General features: G+C 57.1%; 1 protein-coding gene across 1 annotated transcript in view; it reads right to left on the bottom strand.

The window, feature by feature from the left end:
• RGMA (repulsive guidance molecule BMP co-receptor a) overlaps positions 1-17,864 on the bottom strand; it is a 49,002-nt gene that overhangs the window by 7,580 nt on the left and 23,558 nt on the right. Inside the window, exon 3 of the mRNA XM_043922091.1 lies at positions 2,945-3,459. Within this exon, the coding sequence (XP_043778026.1) occupies positions 2,945-3,459 (515 nt within the window). The remainder of the gene's footprint in view (positions 1-2,944; positions 3,460-17,864) is intronic.

Here is a 17,864-nt window from a genome sequence, read left to right as displayed (position 1 = left end):
CCGACCACGGTGCCCCCCAGTAAGCCGGCCACAGGGCAAGCATCTGAAGCATGTGGGTCAGATGAATGAATGAATGGAACCCAAGAACGAATGAATGAAGGAATGAACCGCCGCTGAGCTAAGGGTCCCTCCGAGTGTCCAGAGAGCCCAGGGTGGCATGGAGGCGTTCTACAGCCAGGCACCTCGCCCTGGCCTGTAGGACTCCCGGATACGTGACCTAAAAGCTCTTTCTCTACCTCGTCCCCCCCAGTCTAAGGGGCCACAGCCCCGCCCAGGTCTGTTATCACCCCTGATCCCGACGCCACTCTGGGTCAGGTCCCCCAAGGCCCAGAGTCCTCTCACACCCTCGGGAGCCTCCCTCTGCTCCCTGCCAGGAGGGGACGGGGAGGCGGGGTCCCCCTCCACGGCATGTTTGCTGCTGGATTTAGAAGCCACAGCCTCAGGCTCCCGACACTCATTTATCTTGGCTCCTGGGAGAAAGGCGGGTAGGGGAAGGGGCCGCAGAGCGCAGCCGGGACCTTGCCGCGGGCCCCCCTGGGCCTGCAGAGGGCTGGGCGTGGGGAAGACGTGAGCCCACAACTCGCCGCCCACCAGGCTTCATGGCCTGGGGCCAGAAGCCTGTAAGAGCACCCACGGGGCCATGGCCTGCTTGTTTTCTACCCAGCCGCTGGTCCCTGGAGAGATCCCTGTGGGCAGGCAGGGGCCACCGGAGCAGAGGGAGGTGGCAGGAATTTTCCTGGCGGCCAGGTCACCTCGGTGTCCTACCCTGGGGTGTGGAGGGATGAGAAGGAACAGAAACACCCTTGTGGGCCAGCCTGGCGCTGCTCCACACACTGCCCTGCAACGTGCTCTTCTTGGCAAAACAGACCCACTGCCAGATCGGAAGCCCCAGGGACTCTGAGGGCCAGGCCCTGGGGAGGCAGAGATGTCCCTGTCGCCTGGGCTCCGATCACCCTGGGCCTCCTGGACTTGAGACCATGTCCTCTGGCTGAGTCAGAATGTGAGGTCACGGGAGACCCTCCCTGCAAACGGGGCGGGGGGAAAAGTATGGAGGGGACTGGAATGTCCCATCGCCTGGGCCCCGGCCACATCGGGGCTGCCTCTGGGTGGGGCTCTGAGAGCAGCACTTGAGTCCTGCCACCCAGACCCTGAAGCCTCCCTGGGTCAGAAGATGACTGGCTCTTGGTAGCCTCGGGGGCTTCCAGGTGGGAACTGCCTCTCCTGACACCAAGAACCTGCTGGGCTCTGGAGTCCCCTGGCCCGGGTGAAATCCTAGCGTGGTTTCCAGTCAAATGCACTTGGGTGGGGAGGCCACTTTCCCTCTTAAAGTCTCAGTTCCGGATGTGTCAAATGGAGGTGCCCCGGCTGGGGAGGCTGCCTGGGTGGCCCCTGGGGTGCCCAGGGGGCTGATGCCCTGTCCTCACTTGTTCCCTCTTCCCAGTGCCCCCTGGCATCCTGCAGCCCTGTCCTCCAGCCAGCATCTGTAATGCCTGTCATGCCCCAGAGCTTTAACTGGGAGCTTTAAACAAAGAAGGCATCTGATCCCCACCCAGATATCTGGGGTCAGACCAGCTTGGGGCTCCAGAACCACTGTCATCTAAAATCTGCTCAGTTTGTAAATGCGCAGCCGCAATGAGAATCCCTGGTAGGGCTGTCACCCCCAGGAGGCTGTCAGGCCCACTTGTCTGGGGTGGGGTTTGACCCCTACTTGACAGGAAGTGCAGTGATGACAATGGCGGAAACATACCTGCATAGAGGCTCCTCTTAATCAGGATTTGACACTAGACTTCTACCAAAATACAGTTTGAGGCAAAAGAGAAGAATACTCCAAAAGTTTGAAACTGAATGCTCTCGGAGTGTTTCTAAACTTTCCGGACTACTAACCCCAGGAAAAAAAATCCATCTTACATCTATACCCAATGTGCAGGCACATAAACAACAGCAACTAAGTTTCCTGAATGTTTACTCTCCCACTTACAAAGCATTCACAAGTTGCCTTTAAGGCAGGCTAGGTTTTGCTATCTTGTTCTACTCTGCCCACCCACCCCTCTCCCCCTCAACAAATCTGTGCCTATGTGCTAGCTTGTGTCCCCAGGGTGCTGATTTCAAAGACCCCTGGTGGATGGTGGCTGGCAGTTAAAGAAACATCCCACTCTAGGCAAAGGGCAGAGGTGGTTCCAGGGTGTTTTGTTGTTTAGCCGCTAAATCGTTTCTGACTCTTTGCGACCCCATGGACTGTAACCCGCCACGCTCCTCTGTCCGTGAAATTCGCCAGGCAAGAATACTGGAGTGGGTAGCCATTTCCTTCTCCAGGAAATCTTCCCAACCCAGGGATTGAACCCATGTCTCCTGCATTGGCTGGTGGACTCTTGACCACTGAGCCACCAGGGAAGCCCTCCAGGGTGGTTTGCTGTGCGGTGCTGCGCTTAGTCACTCAGTGGTGTCAGACTCTTTGTGACCCCATGGACTGTAGCCCACCAGACTCCTCTGTCCATGTGATTTTCCACGCAAGAATACTGGAGTGGGTTGCCATGCCCTCCTCCAGGGCATCTTCCCAACCCAGGGATCGAACGGCAGGTCTCCTGCATTGCAGGTGGATTCTTTACTGTCTGAGCCACCAGGGGAGGCCAAGAATACTAGAGTGGGTAGCCGATCCCTTCTCCAGGGGATCTTCCCCACCCAGGAATCAAACTTGGGTCTCCTGCATTGCAGGCGGATTCTTTACCAGCTGAGCTACCAGGATGGTTTACCTGATGACAAAGAATGTCCAGAAAATTCCTGCCTAAATAACCAGCTCATTGACTGACAATAAGAACATGGTGGGTGCAGGAGGCGTCTGGGCCTGGTGGGGGAAAGTCTGGGCCCTCCTGACCCTAGGGCCTGGTGCTGTGACACCCTGCCACCCCATCGCCCCCCTGCCTTGCCACCCCAGCGTCCCCCATACCTTGCTGGTGGCGGTGGCCGCCGAGCCGGGCAGCACGGGTGTGTTGGTGACCTGCACGTTCAGGTAATTATTGTCGATGAGCGGCCAGGCGCCCTGCACCTTGCAGGTCTGGAAACGGTCTGTGAAAGTCCGGAGGTGCGGGTCCCCGAAGAGGCCGCAGTGCGTGTAGTTGGGGGCGGCTGCGCGGTTGTGGAAGCTCTTCTCGTAGTGGCAGATCTCCGGGCTGTCTGAGCGCTCCTGGCTGTCCCCAGGCGGCGGCAGTGTGCGCAGGTGTGGCTGCGACGTGGGGCCATCCTTGGAGCAGTTGTGCTGGCTCATGAGGTCCTCGATGCCATGGACCGCCGAGTGGTAGGCCAGGTCCCCCCGGCAGGTGCGCGCCGTGCGCCGCGTGCAGAGGGCGTAGGTGCGCAGCGCCGCGCAGAACTCGGGGGCGTCGTCCGCGGCCGGCGCGTGGCTGCCCGCCGTGGCGCTCCAGAACTCAGAGTTGCACTTGAGGATCTTGCACGAGGAGGAGGCTGCAGGGACAGAAGGGGGCGCCTTCAGGTTGGAAATGGTGAGCCCAGGCCTCCGGAACCCTCCCACGGGCCAGGGCGGCGGGCACGTGCAAGGGAGGAAGGCGGCCTCATCCCAGGTCCCGCAGGTTATAGGCGGTCCAGTGCAAGATCGTCCTGCCTACCTTCCTTAATGACCCTGAGTGGCCAGCCCTCCGCAGGCTTAAAGGGTGAGTGGAGCAGCGCCCCCATTTCACTACCCTCCGCCCTGCCCCGCAAGCTCTCTCCCCACCCTTGTGCCTTTGACACATTCACATCAACAGCAATCTGGCAGGGAATGAAGCCCCGATATTCAGTATGTGTTCCGATCTCTGCGCCTCAGTGGGTGCTCAGTCCTGTCCCACTCTTTGCGATCCCAAGGACTATACAGTTCCCCAGGCCCCTCTGTCCATGGGGTTTCCTTGGTGAGAATACTGGAGTGGGTAGCCATTCTCTTCGCCAGGAGATCTTCCCCAGCCACGGACTGAACCCACAGTCTCCCGCATTGCAGATGGATTCTTTACCACTGAGCCACTTGGGAAGGCTGCCTGCCTCATATATCTATCTAGAATATGGGGTAATAATATTATCTACCCTATGAGGTTGCTCAAAGTGCTGAAGGACTTACCCCTGCATGGGGCATAGAGCAGAAGCTCAGTGAATGTTGGCCACTGTGATTATTCTTTTAGCCCTGGTTCCCTGGCTTCCTCTAGAGACTAAGGGCAGCTTCCCTCTCGGTACCGTAGCTCCACACACCATTCTCCTGCTCTGGACAGCAAGCTGGGATGCAACTAAGAGTGATAACCTTGGATGTGCTCTAATTCATGCCTTTTTTCCCTTAAGGGTGCTCACAAGCTTTGAGACCTTAGTGATAATTTCATTGTTGTCACTCCATGGACCATAGCCCGCCAGGCCCCTCCGTCCGTGGAACTGTCCAGCAAGAAGACTGGACTGGGTTGTCATTTCCTCTTCCAGGGGATCTTCCCCACCCAGGGATTGAACCCGTGTCTGCTACATTGGCAGGCGGAGTCTTCACCACCGCCCCACCTCATGCCTGAGAACTGTGACTTAAAACACCTGAATCTTGCACCCCCACACACGGAAGCTGCCTTTTCCCACCCAGCCTCCTGGGTTCTTCTGTTCAGCTCATGGCGACTACACGTGGCAGCAGGAGGGAAGCTTCTACACAGGCTTCCAGGGGCAAAGGGGCAGCAGAGCAGCTCGGAGGCCCAGCCTTTGGTGTCTCAGCCCGGTCAGCAGAGGAGAAGCGGGGCTCTGGCTCCAGCCACCCCTGGCTGGGCCACTAATCTGGCTGTTAACCTTGCAAAAGTCTATTTACTTTCTGATATTGGCTACCTGATGCGAAGAGCCGACTCATTGGAAAAGACCCTGATCCTAGGAAAGATTGAGGTCAGCAGGAGAAGGGGGCAACAGCGGATGAGATGGTTGGATGGCATCACCGACTCGACAGACATGAGTTTGAACAAACTCCAGGAGATAGTGAAGGTCAGGGAAGCCTGGCGTGCTGCAGTCTATGGGGTCGCAAAGAGTTGGACACGACTGAGCGACTGAACAACTTGCTTTTTACCTATACAATCAAGCGGGGATTAAAAGCAGGGACAGAAGTCCATGAGGGCAGGCTTCCATAAGTACTGTGTGGGCCGCCGCCTGGCCCCGTACCTGGTTGCCTGGATGACCTATCTTGAGGCGCCTGCTCACCTCTGCAGGAGCAGACACCACGCTCTTGGAGCAGATGTGGCCCACCTAAGTCACACATCTAGGAAACAAGATGCTCGTCCTAAAATCCAGGCTTTTCCTCTAACGTGACCTGTATTTGTCACACTGCTGGTAAACAAGGCCATTTCAGGTGGTATCTGGGTGAGCAGTCTTCTTTTGAGAAGTTACATATTTACTTAAATATGTATTGGGAAAAATAAAATAGATTTGATAGGACAGCTACAGAGTTCCCATTTTAAGTTGAAGAAGCATACCGACCTAAAGAAGCGGACTTGGTAAATGACAGGTGATGAGGGCCGTGAACAGCTGCCTGGCCAGGGAGACCCCCTGTGGGGCTGCCCTTCCTGAAAGGCACATTCCTGGCCCAGGGCTCCTTTAAAAGGCATCTAGAAGGGACTTCCCTGGTGGTACAGTGGGTAAGAATCCTCCTGCCAGTGCAGGGACACGGGTTTGATCCCTGGTCCAGGAAGATTCCACATGCAAATAAGACTGTGTGCCTCAACTACTGAGCCTGCACGTTCTAGACCTGTGCTCTGCAACGAGAGAAGCCAGTGCAATAAGCAGCCCGTGTACCGCCAACAAGAGAGCAGGGGCTGCTCTCCACAACTACAGAAGGCCAGGGCAAAGCAACGAAGACCCAGGACAGTCATAAATTTAATTAAAAAAAAAAAAAAAGGTGGCTAGAAGATCTCTGGGCCTGCCATCTTCATGATTCTCCAACCTGTGGAAGAGGCCCAAGGGCCCAACCTCCCGGTGGATTGCAGATGCTACCGTGGCCTGTGTGGGAGATGGTAAAGGAGACCCTCGAGGCAGAGGGGTGGGTGTGGAGGGGATTGTGCAGACAAGCTGTGTGGAGAAACACAGGTCAGAGGAACTGGCTTCTGCAGCTCCCAACCCTCCACCTCTGGTCTGCGTGATGTCCACTCCAGTAGCCTCAGTGATTCTGAAGCAGGTGAGCTGCCCTTCCCTGCTGCCTTCTCAGAATTATGGAAGAGGTATCTCGGAGGAAACCATCCCAGAAGGACTGAGCCTTGTGCTGCATGGCAGCTGCTGTGGCTCCGTCCACCGCCCACCAGCCCTGGGCCCCCCTCTTGCCCTCACCACGCCCAAAGACAGTGCCTGTCCCTTTATAGCCAGACCGCTGCAGCACACGCAGGCCTGCGCTGGCCTCAGCTCTCCTCCGGAGCCCTGCTGGGGCGGCAGAGACGGAAGTCCCAGCCAACCGACTGTGTCCCAGGCTCGGTGGCCAGGGCCCCGGGCAGCCCCATGGGCAGGCACCACAGCACCCCATCTCCTGAAGGAGCAGAGCCAGGCTCAGGGAGGCTGGCTTTCTTGCCTGAGGTTCCACTGTGAGGAAGAAGCAGGGATTGCATCCGGCCCTGCAGGTAAAGAACCCCCCTCCCAATGCAGCAGACGCAAGAGATGTGGGTTCGATCCCTGGGTCGGGAAGATCCCCCTGAGAAGGGCATGGCAACCCACTCCAGTACTCCTGCCTGGGCGTCCCAGGGACAGAGGAGCCCTGGGGGGCCACAGTCCACGGGGTCACACAGAGTCGGACACGACAGCACAGCACAGCCTCAGACCAGAAGAGCCCAGGCCCTCAGCAGCGCCAAGATTTCAGACAACCTTGGGGCCTCCATGATTCCCTCCAGCGGCCACTGGGTGGTTCGGGGCATACCCCCCACAGGCGGGCTTCAGGATGACCGCGCCTGAGAGACCCCCCCACCCACCAGGAGGCCCACACACTCTCTGTGGTATTGCATCCACACACTGGTTCCTAGGGTCTGTTTCTCAGGGTGCAGCCGGCGGTGGGCTGGGGTCAGGACGGTGCCCAGGGCAGGGCCCGCCTGCACTCAGACGGTGTGGGCTCCTCACCCCCGTCATGTGTGGCTCTATTTCCCCCAAACATGCAATGCGGGGTGTCCTATCTCCACCGCCTTGAAAACTAGGCTCAGAGCAGTGTCTCAGAGCTCTCTGGGGTGTCTGGAACCCATGACTGAAATCCGCCCCCCCCAAAGGGAGTCCCTCAAATGCTTGGGGGCCTGCTCGGAGGGCCGCTCCTCAGATGTCACTGCGCATCAGGTGGGCCTGAAATCTGCATTTCCGCCAGGCCCTCTGGGGCCAGAGCAGGTTCTCTTCTCATCAGCAGTCACAGCCTCAGCGGGGCCAAGTCCCCCCCCCTGCCCCCCACTTCCACCGCCACACGCACAGGTCTGGACGGTGCCGGGGCACTTGGTCTGGGCTGGGGGCCAGCGAGGAGCAAACCCAGCAGGGAGCCCAGTGGCCGGGGCGGGCAGCTCTCATCTGTTTATCCCTGCTCATCCGGGCGCCTTGTCTTGAGCCCCCAGACCCCCAGTCATGGGGAGCGACAGGGGGGATGGCAGCCCCGCCCGCCCCCCAGGTGGCGGCAGAGGGTGCTCTCCTGCCCTCCCTGCACCCAGGGGCCTCCATCCGAGCAGGACGGCGGTGGTGGTGGTGGGGGCGGGGAGGCTCAAGGGGCTGAGCTCGAAGCTCTCAACCTTCCGGAGAACATTCGCGATGCTGTCACCCGGGACTGGGCCGAAGAGGGCGAAGTCTGAAGCCGCTGGTCGCGTGTGCGCGGTGCTGGGCGGGGGTCTGGCCTGAGGTCCCACTCTGTCCCCTCCTAGCACTTGTGGGGAGTGGCTTGGCCTCAGTTTCTGCATCTGTGGGGGCAGCACCTGCCTCAGAGCCGGCTGGGGACTGAGGAGGTGGACGGGGGGTGCCTGGGACCAGTGGGCACTCCCCAGATCAGAGTCCCTGCCAACAGTCTTGGAGGGGGACACATACAACCCCCGTGGGGCCGCGGGTTAAAAGTCACACCACGGCGGGGATGGAAGGGCACTAGAAGGAAACCAGCGCCTCCCACTGCCTCCTCCCCCGGGAACCCAGGGACCGCCTGCAGCTTCCACGCCGCTGCCTCCTGCTCAGGTCAGGGCCCTGGCTGGCCCTGGAACTCGCCCTTCCGCCTTGACTCAGATCAGAGTCTGGGCAGCTCTTCCTGGGTCCACTCACACCCGAAGGCCCAGCCCCACCTGGATCAAGCCAGGACTGTGATGCCTGTGGCCACACAGCCCCGATGTCCTGGGTCTTCTCGGGCCTCGCACATCTTCCTGGGTGTCTAAGAGGAAGCCCAGGCGCTCTCCTCATAATGGAGATGCTACCGATCAGGGTAGGGGAGAGGCTTACAAGAGGCCACTGAGAGTAACAAGAGCCGGGGCCAGAGGTGGGGGACCCCGTCCCCCTCTGCCCTCTCTCCAGGAGGTCGTGCATCTCTTCCCAGCCCGGCTGCCGTCATTTCCTGGGGGGGGGGGGCTCCCAGGGAAGGGTGTCGGGGATGCCAGAGCTGGACAGTCCCCACGGGTGGGGAGCCGAGGGGTCCTGACCCCCTTGGAGCCATCCTGCCACCCTGTGTCTACTTCTGTAAATCACAGGCGGAAGCTCTCCCCACGGCCACCCCCCAGGTCAGAGACTTGATGTAATCTGGCCCAGCATCAAAAGGAAAAGCTCTGCACTGGGGCGTCACCTGCCAGAGACAGCCCAAAGCGGCTGATTTTTATGTGCCGTTATCTTAAAAAAAAAAAGCCAAACCACCTGAATTCCAGGCAGTAAACCTTAGCCTTTTCTGATGTGAGTGTTCAAGGAAGGAAGGAAGGCAAGCCTGAGAGTTTGAGACATCTTATTGTGAGTGGGAGGAGGAGGTGAGCTTTTCTGAGCGAGGCTTCTTGTTGCCTTCTCTGCTCAGGCCTGGCTCCTGCAGACCTCACTGTGCGGCCAGGCGGCAGCTGAAGTGTGCAGAGCCGGGGCCTCAAAGCTCTCCTGAGCTCCTGTTGCCATCTCAGATGGCCCCGCTGGGGTGGCTCTCAGGGAGCCCGTGCTGACCCTGGGTACCTGAAGCTCCATCTCAGGCACCCAGGAAAAGGCTAAGACCCTGCACAGACTTTACACTTCTCGGAAGCCTAGGACGCCTGTTTTGTGTTTGACTCAAGGCTCTTGGGACTTAGGACTTTGGGGATCAGCTACTAGGAAACAGATGAGAATCCAGGGGCTGCAAAGACACTGGCCAGCCAGGGTCACCACTAGGAAACCCCTGAATTTCCTCTGGTGCCCCATGATGCTGGACACTTGGCTCAAAAGGTGGGGCGCAGGCTGGGACTGTTATGGGAACCAATGACTGAACAAAACTGCCCACCCTGGCCAGGGAAGACAGTAGCCACCTGCATGAGTTATCTTAGTAACAGGAGGTCCTGGTAAGGAATGAGGAACTAAGAAGCTACCAGCAACCGCAAGAATTCGGGAAAGGTCAAAAGGAGACAGGAGACACTGGTCCGTATGTCCTACCAGCCTCCCAGAATCCTTGTTGGAATCCATCCTTCTCGACGCATGTACCACCAGGAAGGACTCTGAGTCAGAATGAGGGGCCAGAGACAACCCGGAAACTAACCCCATCCTGGGGAGACCCGGGACTGCCAGCCATGTGGCAGAAATCTGGGTTCCCTCACCCTCCTGCTCTCCACCTTTCCCAATAAAGTCTCTTGCTTTATCAGCACGTGTGTCTCCTTGCACAATTCATTTGTAAGAGTTAGACAAGAACCCACGCTCAGCCTTGGAGGAGGGCCCCCTTGCCACAGCAGGACTTGGGGACCACGGGGATCCATTCGCTCCTGACTTGTGCAGTGAGGCCCAGGGCTTCTGTTTGTCCATGCAACTGGCTTCATCAAGATCACTGTAACTATGGATCGCTCAGTGGGCAAACGTGTAGCATGGAATTTAAAAACCCGGGGCCTGAGAGCAGACACAGGTCAACAGTTTGCACCTCCAGCCAGCCCCCGGGGCAGGAAAGCCCCCTGCCCAGCGGCAGCCCGGCCTCCACTGCCGCAGGAGCTCTGCTGGGCCGGGCCGGCCCCTCCTGCTCCTGACAGCTCCAGCTGTGGACCCCACGTCTGCCGGCTCACGGGAGGTGGGTGGGGGCTCTGGTCCTTCTCTAGAGCCACAGGGAAAAGGCTCAACAGTAACCCTGCAGATACCGGAGACGGCCCTTCGGCTCTCCTGGGTCACCTTCTTTGGGCCTCACGGAACTGTGTCAACCATCCACGCCCGAGCCGGGGTGCCACCTCGTGCCCACGGATCCCCTGAGGACCCTCTGACTCCCGCACTCGTCACTCAAAGCACCTGTATCCCCTCCCCTGGCACCCCACCTCTGTAACCTTTCACTTTGTGGGGAGGTGGGTTCCAGCCTGGTGGCTTGGTGGTAAAAAAAAAAAATATATATATATATGCCTGCAATGCAGGAGCCGTGGGTTTGGTCCCTGGGTTGAGAAGATCCCCTGGAGGAGGGCATGGCAACCCACTCCAGTATTCCTGCGCGGAGAATCCCATGCACAGAGGAGCCTGGAGGGCTACAGTCCATGGGGTCGCAAAGTCGAACATGACTGAGGCAACAGAGCGTGCACGCATGGGCTCCAGTCTGCCTTCCTCGAGGTCTGAGACACAGCAGCGAGAGAATCACAGCCCCACGGCTTGCCTGACTTAATCCTTTTCCTTTAAATAGCAACCCAGAGCCTCTTGGAACAGAAAGGCGGGGGGCGGGGGCGGGGGGCCGGGATCTGGGAGCAGCAGCTGTACAGACCCAGGCAGGATGGAGATATTTCTGCACTGCCGTGGCATTAGCTGCTTTCGGAGACCTCCTTTGAACTGTTAATCAAGCCCAATCTTTCAGAATAATAGCCTGATTATTACCGCCTTGTTTGCATAACAAAGAAGCCCAATAAAACTCACTTCGCCGAGTGCCGAGGGGTGCGAAGGCCCGGCCCCAAGAAAGGAGTCTTAGGAATGCGGAGCCGCTCCTGCGCCTGAACCCGGGAATAAAGACAATGCAATTTGCCACCGAGAAAAGCCCAACAGACCAATAAATTACCCTCATGCAAAGGGATTAGATCAGGTTTCAGTGGCGGTGTAGGAGGGGTGGGGTGAGCCAGGAAAGAGAGAAAACCTGCCTCTTCTTAAAGGAGTAAGGCTTGTTGGAAGGCAAGCCGCCCATCACGTTGGTTCTGCCCAGCTCTGTGGTCTGCAGGGTAACTGCCTGGATGCGTATACTAGCTGAAGGTTCTGGACTCAGTCCACTGTGTGCACGCAAGGTGCTTCCTGCCATTCCTGGAACACGCTCAGGTGAAGTCGGCTACAAAAACCACCGGGGTGCTGGGGAGAAGGTTCACGTTACACAGATTGAAGGATGGAGGCACAGATAATACCGGGGAAGCAGCTGTTCCATGGGGCCTGGAAGGGCAGTGGGATTTGCCAGGTGATGTGGGGCAGAGGTACAGAAGTCCAAGGGGCTCCAAAACAGCTGGGACAGGCCTGAAGGCGAAATGCCGGATGGTGAGAGTGCGCTGGGAGTTTGGAGCCAGACACGGAAGCCCTGAGTGAAAGCTGGGGATGAAGCGAATGTGATACAGCTTCAAACTGCTTTGCTCTGCTCCGGGTGGGGCTGGGATGGTGCAAACCCTGTGTCCCCCATTCACCCAGCTCCCTGTTGCCCGATTCCACCACAAGGCAGCACTAGACGAGGCCCAGCCAGGTTGACCTGGCCATCACAACCCAGTCCTGCCCCTTCTTCCCCTCCAGCTGCTGCTGTTCCAAGTACCCAGATCAGCCGGGCAGCAGCCACCCTCCTCAGAGTCCTGCGCCCCCAAGGTCCTCTTCACTTCGTCCCCTCAGTCCCAGGAGTGGAAATCCCCTCCTGCAATGCTGTGTCTGCCTCCGTGGTCCCTTGTGGCCTTGCCCGCCCTCCCCTGCCCATCTAGACACAGTCCACTGCGACAGCTTGCCTCTGTGGCAACACCCTCTGTGGTTTCTGTTTCCCTGACTGGACCCTGATAAGCCAGCCCAAGGATTTCAGGTCAGATCCCGCTGAAAGCGGGAAGCCCACCGAGTAAGTTTCAGTATGCACTTGGCATGATGAGAAGGCTATTTTCGGAAGTGGCATAACATAAGAGAGAATGGCTTTAATTAGCATAGAAGCAGGCAGAGCAGAGGGAGAACAGCTTCAAGGAGAACTCAGTGGAAGGGGTTGACAGCCCCCCAACCCCCACGCCCCCCTACCCTGGGGCAGCACTGATGCTGAGGCTTGTCTCTTAGCAACAAGTTGGGATGCGGATCCCAGAGGAGGTGGGAAACCTGCTCCCATTCTCTGGGCATGCAGGGAGTACCACACCGTGGCACCAGGCAGGCATAGCGGGCCACTCCCCAGCCTCTCCCGTCCTCTGGCCCCGCAGCTGGGAGGGGACAGGGGACGGATGTAGCGCCAGAATTTGGCAGGCTCTGGCTGGGCAGTGTTCCGGAGTCTCCTAGCTTGAGAGATGCCTGGGGCCTCCAGGTTTGTTGCTCCATCGCCCTGGCGTAAACACGCAGGTGTCTGGCGTCAGATACCGAAGAGGCACACACCCAGGTAAGGGACTGGGCTTTTCACAAGGTGCAGAGGACCCTGCCTTACTTAACCCGCAAGCAGCCGGAATGATCCCCTTCCCTCAAAGGCACTCCTCCCAGCTCAGCCAGAGAACGGTCCAAGGAACCGCCCTCGCCCGTGACTCCAGCGGTCTCTTGCCCCCCTGAGAGCACCGGGAGATGTCTCAGGGGCTTCCTCTGGGGATCGGCTGACCTGAGAAAGATGAAGGCGGGGGGAAGCCTCTCAGAGAATCGGTACCGGCTGAGGGAAGGCGGGAGGGGGACGTGTGTTCTTGTGCTAAATTGCTTCAGTCGTGTCCGACCCTGCGACCCCAGGGACTGCAGCCTGCCAGGCTCCTGTCTCTGGGATTTTTCAGGCAAGAATACTGGAGCGGGTTGCCATTTCCTCCTCCGGGGGGTGGGGGGGTCTTCCCGGCTCCTGTGTCTGCTGCACTGCAGGTGAATTCTTTACTGGCTGAGCCCTAGGGGAGCTGGGGGTTAACTCACTGCTAAGTGTGGGCAGAGGTGGCTGAATGCCACTCGCCGAGCAGAGCAGGCGGCACTGCCCCCTCGTCACACCCAGCCAGGCTTCTCTGTCCCAGCTTCCACACACGCCAAGTCGCTGCAGGAAACCACGCCGAGTGCCAAGGAAAAGGGCACACCTCAGCTTTCCCAACTGGACACCCTCCCCGCTGGCTCCCCTTGGAGCCACACGCAGCCGGATCTGCAGCCAAGAGGGCGTTAAAAAGCACATGCGCTCACCGTCAGGCCCAAGGCCACGGCGGGCCTGTCAGCAGGGCTCCTCTGGGTCAGAAGGGCCCACAGCAGGCAGGAGCCGGGCACGGGATCCCATGCCAAGACCACCCTGCCAGGAGGGCAGAGAGCTGAGCAAGCCTGGGTTCCACAGGGAGGACGGTTTGGGGGCAAAAGCGTCACTTTTCAGGCATAAACGAAGCTTGCAGGTGGGCAGTTTGGGCTTCCTGCTTTGAGGCACACTCCCCTTACCTGAGTCTAGGTAGCTGCTGCTGCGCCCAGTCGTGTCCGACTCTTTGTGACCCCACGGACTGTAGCTCCCCAGGCTCCCCTGTCCATGGGATTCTCCAGGCAAGAATACTGGAGTGGGTTGCCATGCCTTCCTCCAGGGGATCTTCCCCACCCAGGGATTGAACCTGCGTCTCTTGAGCAAGTCTAAGTAAGGCTGGCTTCAGAGATGACAATTTTCCATTCTGGCCCTGCCTCCAGGAGCCCTGCGCTCCTCTGCTGAGCTGTCCCAGGTCAAAATCCACTGGAAGCGGCTTTGCTCCCCCACCTCCCTCCACAGGCCCTTCTTCCACCTTCCTCGTGTACTGGGAGGGCACGGGCCCGGCTGGTGCACACACATGTGTGAGCCTGTGTTCCTGGAACATTCCTTAGCACGGGGAGCAATAATGGCTTCTTTCTGCGGGGACCTGGGCGCAGAGGATCACTTTAATAGGCGTTTCGGTATTCCGACTGCCCGGGCGAAATGGTGCATGAAATGAATAAATAAGCAAAAACCCCAAAGACATAAATCTGACTTGGAAAAATCTGCACCACGACAGCTCTGCCAAAGTTGTTTTCCCGACCTATGGCAGGGTGGCATCTACTTTGAAACGCTAAGGTGGGGATGGACAGGGAGCAGAGAGGGCCTCTGGGAAGAGGCAACAACGTGAGTGCCGTGGGAAAGTGTGGTCACTCTTCATTCTGCTATCCAATCACATCTCCAAAGTTTCTTATTTTTTCCCCCTCATTGTAAAGCCTTGTATGCTACACAGCTCAGAGTCTGAAATGCTACAGAGCACGTTTAATGAGTGTGTTTATCCAAAATCTGGTGTGTGGAAAAGGACAGGGGTCTGAGTTCTCCTCTTGGCTCTGCCGCTGACTATGCTGCGTGATGTTAGGAACCTCTCTGACCCTCCATCTCCTCATTGATACAGTGGGAGTAATGATGCTCAGGGGGGCGGGGTGACCATCTCATGAAGTGACATATCTCAAACGTTTAGCAGAATATCTCGGATGCTCTGGCCACAGAATAAATGGGAGAGCTTTAAAAATTGTTGTTTGGGGATTTCCCCAGTGGTCCAGTGGTTAAGAATCCGCCTTGCCATGCAGAGGACGCAGGTTCATTCCCTGGTCAGGGAACTAAGATCCCACATGTCTTGGGGCAACTAAGCCTATTTGCCACAACTGCTGAGCCCAAGGGCCACAACTAAGGCTGATGCAGCCAAATAAATAAATAAATATATATTTTAAATGTTGTTTTCTGCAAGGATCTGTTGTACAGCCCATGGAACTCTGCTCAGTGCTATGTGGTAGCCTGGATGGGAGGTGGGGTTTGGGGGAGAATGGATATCTGTGTATGTATGGCTGAGTCCCTTTGCCATTCACTTGAAACTATCACAACATTGTTAATAGGCTCTATTCCAATCCAAATTAATAAATTAAAAAAAAATTGTTGTTTTCCTTCAAATGATCATACTGTGGGGAATATGACAGTATCATATCTTGAAGGCTGTTCATGAATGTTAACTAGTGATGGCAGCCTGTGGGAGGTTGGCATTTCGGTTATTTTCATTTTCTTATCTATCCTTTTCGATCTTTAGGTTTAAAAATGAGTACTATCTTTATAAACAGAAAAACATCTTTTGGGAAGCATGATTGGGATATCTGGACAACCCCCCTCCCCAAACCTGCAATCTCGGTCCGTGGAGCAAAAAAACAGAAATACAAAGAAACGCAACGGTCCTGTAATTTCCAGGATTGTGCCAGGTGTGTTGGGGTGTGTGTCAAAGAAACGTGCATGGAGAAACAGGAAGTGGGGCTCCTGCCCTTACAAACAGATCCAGTGATTTAGAAGAAGATTAAAAACCCAAGACTCGGGAAGCAGCGAGGACATGAGGAAGCACAGGTGTTAGCAGCCAAGGTGGCCGGTCCTCGGGTCCTCGGAGGGATGGCGCTGGGCCCCGACAGATGCACTGACCTTGGGCTTTGCCAGTGGGCGTTCCCTTTCCAAACCAGGCATGGCATGGGCAAGGCCTGGGGGCCGCCCACCCATAAGGCAGGTGGGTGGTGGCAGGTACGGAGACCAGCAGGAACATGGAGCCCAGGGGCGTGCCAGAGGCCACGGGAATGAGGCTGGAGAGGAGCGTGGAACCCGGTGTCAGTGGGCTCTCCCTTCTGGGTGCTCCGAGGAGGGTCACACAGAGCCCTGAGTTCCTGAGCAAATTGGAAAGTGGGGTGGGGGGGGGATCGCCCCAGAGGCAGGTCCTAGGGCGGCTGGGCTGCTCCTGGCAGGTGACATTGGGGACAGGCAGGACAGGGCGCAGGAAGGAGGGCCAGCCCCAGGTAAACGGACAGAAGGGAGAGGCCCCTTTACACCCAGGACTGAACGGTCTGCGGCGGCAGGATTAACAGACACAGGCCAAGCCCTGGTCCCAGGACAGAGAGCGTCCAGGGAGACCTACCATCCTGTGGTACCCAGGACTGAGGGGGCTTCTAAAAACATGGGACTCCCAACTTTAAAACTAGGAAGTCCAGGCTCCACTGGAATGAGTTAGTCACCCTAAAGAAACAGGGCCTTCTATTTTAGGCATGTTGAATGCAGCCAGGCATTAAAACAGTATGACACCCCAACCCCTCAACCAAACATAAAATCTGGATCCTCTAACCAGTTCTGAGGGCCTTGCACATTGCATCCAAGAAGGACATTTTAGCAGGAACCGTATGACCTCCAACACATAAAGTGGTCCCCATGCGGCTCCCTCACCTCCACAGAGACCTGGACCCGACTGCCCCATCTCACGGAGCATCCTTATCTGAGCCTGTTGATCGTCTCCGCCCAGTTCTCCTCTGGCACTGGGATGACTGCTAGCGATTCCTCCAAGTTTGCAGCAGTTTCCCTTCTTAAACCTGATGACCAGAGATCCTCTCCTTATGCCCCAGCTCATCCTCAGGGCCAAAGGGGCCAACCATCTGCAGGACTTTACATCCCACCCTCCCTGGGAGCCAGGCCTCTGCCCTGCAGATCCCCTGGTATGTCACACACCAGCCTGCAGGCTGACGCTACTGTCCATCTGGCTCTGGCAATGGGACTCATTTCAGTCTCTCCCTCTGGGACACATTGTCTCCCTACTGGGAGGACAATGATGTGATAAGCGGGTTGACTTGCTTGCACATTTTTGAATGGCAGCTCTCAGATAAATGTTCTCAACTCTAGAATGGCATGGATGTCCTTGGATACTGCACAGGGCCTGGGTCTCTGCAAGCCTTAGTTCCCCCATGAGGATTCATTTCTAAAACAACTGCAGTTTAAAAGGAAAAGGAAAGACAGGAGGAAACATGAAAGGCCCAGGGCAATAATTTTTAGAACATCGATCCTCACAGTTGAGTACAGACTGCATGTTCCACTCCCAGAGCATCAGCTTCAGTCAGTTCCTAACATGTCCCCGGGGTGGCTGGTGCTGCTGGTCCAAGGACCACACTTTGAGAACCACCGGTGCTGGAGGACAGCATCCATATGTAGCCAAAGGGAAGCGTGCCAACATGTCTACAACATATGACTTTGATGAGTTCCTCTTGGAAATCTGTTTTATTAAGTCAAGGTGGTTTCAAAGTTTTAAAAAGTTATCTATTAATTGTCTTTTGAAGTGGATGTTATTAGTGGCAGACTCTCCTAAGAAGCCTTTCTTGGCCTCCCGCCACGCGTCCCCCTCCCAACTAGACGTGGCCACCCTGTCCCTTGGCTGAAAGTGCAGCATCGTGCCCACGGACACACTGACGACCCGAGGGACACGGAAGGGCCCTGGTCCTTCCACCAGGCCTCGGAGGTGGACGCCAGCCTTGCTCAGATGATGGCCCCCTATGCGGTCCCTGTGTCAGGACCGCAGGAGATGTGCTGTGCATGCTGAGAACATGTCAGCACTCTCAAAAGACACAAGCCCTCTCAGTCTAGCAAGAGGTTAAGGCATCTTTCTCCACATAACTATGTCCAATTTAATTTGCACTCCTATGGGTTTACTCCTGGACGCCATTCAAGTCGACTAGCACGGAACAAGTCTATGCTTTCATGCGGCTGTTCCAGCGGATTCCACCTGTCTTTGGAGGGAGAGGCTGGCACACAGGGCCCCTGACTGTCTCCAGAGCTTTCTTTTCTTTTTTCTCAAACGCCCACCCCA

The sequence above is a fragment of the Cervus elaphus genome, chromosome 13, assembly GCF_910594005.1.
Source record: "Cervus elaphus chromosome 13, mCerEla1.1, whole genome shotgun sequence".
In the NCBI taxonomy this organism is placed as follows: Eukaryota; Metazoa; Chordata; class Mammalia; order Artiodactyla; family Cervidae; genus Cervus; species Cervus elaphus.
This window is presented reverse-complemented; position numbering and strand designations above follow the sequence as displayed.